Source organism: Morus notabilis, unplaced genomic scaffold (genome assembly GCF_000414095.1).
Source record: "Morus notabilis unplaced genomic scaffold, ASM41409v2 Scaffold1379, whole genome shotgun sequence".
In the NCBI taxonomy this organism is placed as follows: Eukaryota; Viridiplantae; Streptophyta; class Magnoliopsida; order Rosales; family Moraceae; genus Morus; species Morus notabilis.
In genome coordinates, this window is record NW_010360711.1 from 70017 (window position 1) to 79271 (window position 9255).

At 36.6% G+C, this 9255-nt stretch overlaps 1 protein-coding gene across 2 annotated transcripts; it reads right to left on the reverse strand.

Annotated features, from left to right (window-relative positions):
• Positions 1-3547: 3547 nt before the first annotated feature.
• Positions 3548-8667, reverse strand: LOC21396536 (nitrate regulatory gene2 protein). 2 transcript variants are annotated; one of them, XM_024164948.1, is made up of 5 exons: positions 8368-8667; positions 6569-8040; positions 5701-5915; positions 5142-5365; positions 3548-4761 (listed from the first exon to the last, which is right to left on the reverse strand). In XM_024164948.1, exons 2-5 carry the CDS (start codon positions 7968-7970, stop codon positions 3966-3968), a joined length of 2637 nt encoding a protein of 878 aa, XP_024020716.1. In that variant the 5' UTR covers positions 7971-8040; positions 8368-8667; the 3' UTR covers positions 3548-3965. The 2 variants fall into 2 exon arrangements, with proteins under 2 accessions (XP_024020716.1, XP_010095406.1); XM_010097104.2 differs by having other exon boundaries at positions 6569-8667.
• Between the last annotated feature and the right edge of the window lie 588 nt (positions 8668-9255).

The window sequence follows — 9255 nt, forward strand, 5'->3', positions numbered from 1 at the left end:
TCGGTGACAGAGACGTTATAACTCACCGGTCGACTTATCCTTCATGAACCGGTCGACCGGTCCGGTCGACTTGTCTGAACACGGGAAAATTGTTTTCCTAGTTTTTCAATACGGGAAACTTGCACATAGCATCAGTTTTAATTCAAGCAATCCAATAGAGGAGTTGCCTGATCAAAACAGTCATATAATAGTCTTCTCATATTAAATAACTCTCAAAATAATAAAACTAATTTATCTAGAATTAATTTAACAATTAATCCACCCGATAAATTACTCAGGAACAAAACAACCCGAAACATTATTTCAACCAATTTATCTAGAATTAATTTATCAATTAATTCACCCGATAAATCACTCATGAATAATTAACCAATCTCATATTAACTCTGAACCTCTTTTACGGAAATAACACAAGTTACCAATATGCAAGAAATACACCATATCATTACAAGAAATTATGTGAGCTAGCAAAGGGACCCGATGGACATATATAAATCAAGCTCATATAATCACAACGCTACTTGTAAACCAACAAGTCTGTCTCATGATTATAAAACTCTAGCGCTACTCAATTAAAAGTCTAGAGCTGCACTCTCGATTTATATAGCACATTTACAAAGCTTTGAATAGCTCTCGTCCATGACTCAATATATTAGTGTATCATCCCCATAGAATATCCATAATCGACTTGAGGTCATGTTCCATTTTGCCTTTCCGATTACATTTATCTTATGTTCCATTACCACTACATCAAAAAATCACTATTCCTACCATTACAAATAATAAACCATTAGATAACACAGAGTAGTCTAATGGCCGAGTGCTCATATTTTTCAATCCACAGATAATGCATAAGAGGATATCATTGACTCTTTGTAGGAGCTATAGATTCCACTATCTATGAATAACGAATCTACGCATATACGAGTCATACTCCCAATGTATCGGTAAGCGTACCTTTACATAATGTCAATATGTCTCCTTTTGGTACATCAAAGGATACAAGTCAAGCATACGGGTTCATTATCCATCTCAAGATTAAGATGACCACATATAATTCGTCAAAAGTGAATTATTTTATACAAACAGAATTATTAATTAAAACAATTCAACTTTAGTCCGACCCAATATAGATTTCACCACTAGAAACTATATCAAGTCTCTACCCACGGAGTCCCACCTCTGACGACCAAGACAAGCCGTCTCCGTTAGTAAACAATATAACAATCTTAACATGAATAAAGCGCCCAACTTTATTTTCTCGATTATGGGTCATATGATTTAAACTATCATCTTTAGATTCCTATATTCCGTATGTTCTTCTCATTACATGCATAACTTAAAAATTTAGAATGACAGTCTTTCAGTCTGCTTATCATACATTCAACTAATATGAACATAAAGAGGACAATACATGATATATGAAATAAATAAATCTTTATTAATAGTCAAAATATCTCAAAAAATATTATTACATTTATTTCTAAGGACATAAACATTAACACTTTGTCTCACACCGCAAAGAGTGAAGCCATTTTCACCTCTAAACCCTATAAAAAAGACTTTCACTATTCAGTTGAGATAAATCAAATTTCATAGTCTTCTTTTCTTTTCAGAAAATTTTCCTCTCCCTCTCTAGAGTTTGGGTAGATTTTTTGTTCACCGGGTTAATATAGTTGGGATTTTTTTTTTAATTACATGAAGCAAATTGTTGGATAATTACTCCTATATTTTATCGCATGAAAATTACAAATTCAAGACGTAGAGTGATTGAAATGTAAGGGCTAAAGTTTTGAGTTATAGCTCCATTTTTCGCCTTTTTTTTATTTTTGACAAATTATTAATGGAGAATATTGCTCACAATTTTTTCAAGATAAAAAGTTTAATTTTTAAAAAGTTTAGAAAGACAATAATACGATCCAAAAAAACCATAGATTATCATAAAAAAAATCCCATCAAAATATACAACATTCAATTTGAAAGAACATTCTCTTAAACACTTCAGGTATAATACATGTGTATATGAACCTTGAAAAATAAAATATACATAAAAATCAACATGAATATTTTGTAGAATTTAATAGATTTCTAATGTTATATAAGTTTGTTTTTTTAGGACTCTATACTTTATGATTGAGTTAGGTGTAAACTTACCACTTGACTTATGTCTCCAACTTTTTTTTTTTTTTACGCTACTAGTAAACTAATACATTCATTCAAAAATTGTGCCAAAATAAGGGCAGCATTGGGACAGGTAGGACACATATGCTTCTTCTATTTAGCATACCTTTATATTTGGAGCACGTTTACTAACCGTAAATAAATGTAACGGGAAAGGTAATAAGATTAGAAAGAAAAGTAAAGTAATAGGATTAAGTGTTATTGATTTTTTTTAAGTATTTACTTAATTATTAAATGATGTAATAGGAAACAACTTTATTTTCTTTTTTATGTTTACTAAAATTAGGAGCAACAATGTTATGAATAAAATCTTTTTTACACAATTAAATAGTTATTGACTATATAGTAATTCATTAAGGGTAAATAAGTAAATGTAACATTCATTATCTTTGACAAATAATCAATACTAAAGGGGTATAAAGATTGCGCATGACCTATTAAATTTTCATTACTGATTTTATAAATAAACACATAATTAAATGAAAAAAAAAAAAATCACTCCTCATTTTTTTCTTTCTTTTTCTTTTTGTTGCAAAGTAAACATGCCCTTAGTTTTTACTTCCGTAACTGCATAAATTAGTTGAGGTTGGAGAATCCCCACATGAAGCCACCTTCATACTCTACTTGTTTACCAATTAAGAGTTTCAAAAAGAAAGTTTGAACATTGTCAAAACTCAGAGCAATTTCCATTATATTGGATTGCAAAATGCATCAGAATAGTCGCTAATGTCTCATGAACAGATAACAAAATCTTAAAATCTTAAAACAAAAGGTTAGAACATTTTTGTATATGATTATTTACTTTAACATTTTTTATTTTATTTTTTTACAAAAAAATATAAGAAAACCTCATATCCACCTCACAAGAGACGGGTACACCATGAATAAGAACGTAGTTCCGCTTAAATTTAAGATATATTAGTTCACTTTAACTATGGTTTTTTTGATGGAATGAATCCTAGTGTGGCAATAATCTGACACAAACTGGATTCACATCAACACATTTGCAATTTCGCATGCCCAAATAAGTGGGTGGATCTAAATTCTAAACTCTTTTGACTAATATAATTATTTGACTAAAAAGAATATTAATTAAGAGTAAAGAGTAAGGAGTATTTCCTCCTTTTTTAATAATATTTGAAGAGCTATGGAACAACTGAAAAGACACTGCTCATCACATTATAATCAGATCACAAGATCAGCTTAGAAGAAACTTTGTTGGAAATGCCAATCATGAGACAGCTCAGACAAAACATGGAAGCAAATAAACCTAATACAAATGGGGGCAAGGTGGTGAAATGAAGAGATATCAAAATTAGATAACATGAAAATTCAAGTAGATATTTATACATATTCAAATGGCTCATACAAAATTGTTATGGTTTCTGGACTACAAGCTAACTGATATCCTCCAATACAGCCAATTACAAACAATACAGCCACCTGCAAACCAATTAACCAATAAATGAATTTCTATACAAAATTCCTATCCATCTATAGAGGGGGGTCGTTGCAGAAGAAAATTTTCAAGACAAGCTAAGGTATCTCCTCTACAAACATCTTTCCCTTTCTTAGGGAATCTAAACTAAACCCCTTTTCCTAAACACCTCAGAAGTTGCTTTTCTTCATGCCTAAATTTCACTCCCAAGATCACTCTTCTCCACTAAACTGACCTTTCTAAGTTGTGTGATACTCGTGAAAGTAACTGTACAGACAAGAGCAATGGTGTTTTGCCAGAAAGCATACAATTTGCCTAATTATATTATATATAAGTTACAGGTCGCTTACGCTACTCCAGCATTTTGAAGCCTGACTTGCTCATGAGCTTTAAGAACCTCTGAAGTGAAGTTACCCAAAGTCTCAAAAATTGGGGTCAAGCCCGCCTGTAAACTATTTGAAGCTGCATCATGAACCAGTTTCATTGCCTCCCTATGCCTTGCTCTCTCCTCGGCCAACTTCTTTCTCATTGAATCTAAATCCACCTTTAGATCATCCAGCGGAGAAACCCCACTTCCAGAAGGAACTCTTGACAGAGCAGCTTTGTCTGAGGATGCATCGCGGTCCTGCTCAAGTTTTCCTCTCTCCATGCGCAAGTGCCTGAGCCGTTTTTCAAAATCCTTGGAGAGGAATTCTGCCTTTATCCTCTGACGTTGCTCTTCATCTTGTCTTTCCCATAACTGGTGTAGTGTTGCAGCAAAATCAGTCATTGCATTCGATACCCGTTTTTCTGATATTCTTTCCATTGCTTGAAACCAATCATGGCAGATTATGAAAATTAATGGGGCTCCAATCCGGCCTGGGGAGAAAGGGGCTATACCATCGGCAGTTTCTTCAGGTTCGTTCTGCAGGCACCTCGAAAGCCATTCATTTAAAGACTCAACATAGGATTTTTGGGTGTTAATCCAATTGTTAAAGCAGGTGCACCAATTCATGAGCTCCATTTCAAGTTCAAGAGTAGCTTTCAAACCTGCATCTCTACGAAAACCAGTGTTCATTTTAAGAGAGCGCATTTTACTCTCCATGATAGCTTGGAACTGTTTCTGGTGGCATTTAAACATGGCTTTCCACATTCTTATCAATCTGCAGATAGAGAAGCATTCATCAGAACAAGACATCTTAAGAAATTAAGAGTGATAGAAGCTAAACGAAAATTCAGTATCATGTTATGCCATAAGCAATCTTATCTTCTGATCTTTTTCCCAAAAACTTTCACCAGAACCAATCACCGTAACTAAGCAGAGATCGAGACCATCAAAAGTAAGCTGGTATATAACCAAATCACAACTACTCTATTGATAAAGCTACTCATTCATACAAAACTAGACTTTGGCACTATCACCTTCAACAGAAAGAGAAATTGCCTTCTCAAAGTGATGCAAAAATACAAACAAATAAAAAAAAAAATGAATATGTGCAGTTAAATCCATATACAGTACAAGTAAGCTGAAGTAGCTCAATACCCGTGAACTAATTCTGTGACTTGGGGAAGCAATTCTTCATCCCTCAACTTGTGTATCCTAGCTGATATGGCATCAACAGCTTTGATACAAACATCAATTTTTGTTAGCAATTTACGTATTGATGCCTGGGTAGCATCAATCTTACCGGATTCAGCTCCATGCTCATCAAGGTATCTTAGTCTCCTGCACGTCTTTTCATAAATAACCCGAAGCCTTTCTTCGTCCTAAAACCAGTAACAAATACTAATTAAGCAAAAATGAACTGAGAGAAACAACAAGGAACTTATAATCAATAAAAATAATGATTGACACATTCTATGTGTTTCACTGTTTGCTATTAATTGTTTCTGAAAAATGCGCATCTTGTCTGGGAACTTGGTTTCATTAGACAATTCAACCAAAGCATATAGGATTATGATTACTACAATCGAACTCGCATGCATCATTTATTTCTGATTTCCAACCCTTTGTTGATAATGTTGCCTTCGTAGTAACTGAATCGTGCATGAATATGTTACAATCTCTAAATTATTATTTTTTTCCTTTGATGCATCCATACCTTAACTTCCTTATGAAGTTTCTTCTCCCATGCATAAAGTTTCTCCAAAGTTGTTGAAATATTTCCAGACTTCAACTTCGAATCTTTTCCAAGCTCTTCATTGTATGCTTTTGCCAATTTAATTGTTCTAGATGGTAATCGTATTGACGGCCTGGATGGAGGATGTGAAGATAACATGGAAGGTGCTATAAGGTACAGGAACCTGGAAAAGATCGCTGCATAGAGATGCAGAAGTTTCAATACATAAAAGGCTCAGGCTCAGTGCTTGTTTACTGAGATAAAACTTAAACATCATTATCTCAGTTGGAACCCTGAGATTAATACATTTGGACAGTTTCAAGTCATTCAATGCTTGTTTGGGAAAGGGGTTCAAAACCCAGTTCAACTGGTTCTGCTACAATGCATCATGACAGACCTTTTTATTTGTTACATCTTAGGGGGGAAAAAACCTTATTTTGCCATACAAATTATGTAATATTCCCTCACGGAGAGTGACTTATTTAGTATGTATCCTAGAGACCATTCAGATTGAAAGGGAAAAAAAAAAAGCATCCAGCCTTATTTGAATAGCTTTAGCCGCTATTCCATAAAACACAACAAAATTGGCTTGTCAGTTATCGAACTGTCAGTATACTAAACGAGTATGCATCACTCAGATTGTCAATTTTAGGCTCTAAAAGAGTTCAATAAAGAAAGATACCGAAACAGGTAGGAATACAATCAGAAATAATATGGATCTTTGAAATTCTCTCCTAAAACGAATCCATCAACACATAATGTAAGAATGATACATCTCCAGCAACACAAACAACACTTACCAAAAGTAAAAATGTGATAAGACAAGGTTTTGGACTAATCAGAGTTATACCTCCAAGTGCAGTGGCTCTAGGTTGATATGGCAGCTTGCCCACCTCAAGCAACATCGCCACCTCTTTCCCATAACTAGAGGCAGCCTCAAACTCATCCCTGATTTCCTTGACAACTTCCTGAAGGTCCCTTGTACCATGGACAGACAATGTCGTCAAGCTACTCCGCTTGGAAGATTCAACCTCCAAATTTGATGTCTCGTCAATCTCAAAACTCACTCCTTTCTTCCTAGTAGAGTCTTCATCGGGGCTTTTCAAAACAGTAGTTGTGTCGATCGAATCAATCGTCCCCGAGCTACTCTTCATCTCAGCAGATTCTGGACTGTCATTACTCCTCAAAGGCACCGGTCTAGAACTTCCCTCACCCCCATTTTGCTTCGGCACAGCCCTTGAAGAAGTCCCCTCTCCTGAATTCATATTCCTGTTCACGCCGTCCTCATCACCAACCTTCTTCTTCTTCGCTGTGACCTTCTTCAACCCCTCCGTCTCTGTTTCATCTTCCAACTCAGGAATCCCCTCTCTCTCCCTCACCTCAGTCGAATCCGGACTACTCGTGTTCGACCCGTACCCGTACCTCGGATAGTTAACCGGGTACCCACTATTATCATAAGTGTCGAAGAAATTAAGGTAGTCCCAACTAGACACCTTCGGCGGCGACGGCGGCGCCGGAGGAGGAGGAGGCGGATTCTGTTGCCGATACGGATAAAAATCGTTTTGATCCGGCGGCGAACCCATAGAGAACCCGTAAAACCCACCGCTGCTATACTGCGGATAAGAATATCCCGAGTTTGAGTTTCCATAGGAGGAATAATACCTTTCCGTTTCAGGCTCTTCGTAAACCGTGGACTGCGTTGGCGTCTCGGACCTCTTCGCGAAATGCATAAAGGAATTCACTCCGGGAGAAATCGGAGAAGCCCAATCGCTCGGATAGTAACTCTGAGGAGGAAATTCCATTCTCCCTGTCTCCTCCTTGGGGCTAATGCTCTCTTCCATCCGAATGTGACCAGGAGCGGAACCTAATTCGGAGTCCGAATCGGAACCAGACGACAAATGCAAGTGCGAATCCTCAAGCTCTTCGTCCCCGGGGGAATTGAGATGCGAAATCGAGGCCGACGATGAGGAATTCTTCGGTTCGTCGTCGTTTTGGAGCTTGGATTTGGGCTTCCTCCTCTTTCCCCCGTGAGAGGGCAATGTGAGGACCGGAGACCCAGGAGCGGAGGAAGAATCTCCGCCAGTGCCGCTGGTGACGAGAGCGTCGCCGATGTCCTTGAGGGACTGGAAGTACGAGAGGTGGGCGGCGGCGAGGGCGTAGCGGTGATCCGACGCCGCTTTGATGAAATCCCTCCGCTCTCTGCACAGAGTCACCAACGGCAAGTCGTCGACCTTGGAACTTCCACAGCCCATATCCTCCACCACCACAAAACGACGATGATGATCTCACAACAAGTCCTCATGGCCGTCGTCGTCTTCTTCCCTGTCCGTACAAACAAATCATCGTGAAACAACAACTACTTCTACTATTACTGGTCAACAAGGCCAATTTTCCAATCTTCGGAGATAGATAGAAGAAAAACCCTAGCAGAAAAGAACATGCATATATATTTATATGTATATATATATATATGTGTGTGTTATATATAGTCTATACACACATATACATACATAGGCACGAAGAATGGGGGCGATTGGGTAATGGGTATGGTTTGGTTTCCATATGCTCTCGCTGTGTTCTGTTGTGAGAAAATTAAGGAAAAAAAATTATAAAAAAAGGGAAAGGAATTAAATTCAGAGGGAAACTGACAGAGACAGAGAGGATGATGAATTTGGTGCGTGGAAATGAGTGACGCTGGATGCGAATCCGACCGTTGAGATCGACAGGAGTGAGTAATGGCCGTCCATGCACGCACAGAGAGAGAGAGAGATTCCGACACAGAGCTCGATCGCTCGAATTCTTTCGATGTAAATGAATCTGAGACAAGAGAGAAGAAAGTAGAAACAAGAAAACAGGGATTTATTTATTTATTTTATCATCATATTTTAGTTTAATATTAAAATAAAATCAATATTGGGGGATATAAAAATGGGGCTTGAAAATGCGCGAAGCTAGAGATGTGTTTTCTGTTTCATTGCGTTCTGATAATATATAAAAAAAAAAAAAAAAAAAATCTCTCTGCGTTGCGCGGGTTTTTTTTTCTTTTTTCTTTTTTTTTTGTTCGTGTTTGTTTGGGCCTGTGGGCTTTCTTTCTTTCTTTTATTTATTTATTTAATATTTATTTCGGTTTGAATTTTCTATTTTTGCAAAATTTGAGAATTCAGACTGTCTCCCTTCCGCGTCTTTGAGAAGAAGAAGAGAAGGCTCGTGGAACCCGCCAGCCACTGCCGACGAGACCTCGTCATTATTGCCATTCTCAGCCTTTTCTCTCTCCTCCGTCTTTGATTTCATGTAGTTTTACCACCCAGGGGTGAAATTTGCAAATATACAAAAGTTCCGAGTAATCATTCCACGTGGTTGTAACCAGTAACCTCAGTTTATTTTCTGACAAAAATACCCTGTCTTTTTTGTTAATTTTAATGGAGATATAATTTTATGTTATAATTTTTTATTATAATTAAAAAATTAGATGTAGTTATTTTTGAAAATTTTTTATTATAATAAAATTTAAATTTTAAATATAAATTGATGAAGGCA

Bases quoted from the DNA above. Each gene is read 5' to 3' on its own strand.
- LOC21396536 (XM_024164948.1), bottom strand. From the start codon at position 7,970: ATGGGCTGTGGAAGTTCCAAGGTCGACGACTTGCCGTTGGTGACTCTG. The intron at 5,916-6,568 runs GTATAACTCTGA...ATCTCTATGCAG, and splicing joins TAGAGCCACTGCACTTGGAG to CGATCTTTTCCAGGTTCCTG. The intron at 4,762-5,141 runs GTATTGAGCTAC...CTCTATCTGCAG, and splicing joins GTCACAGAATTAGTTCACGG to ATTGATAAGAATGTGGAAAG.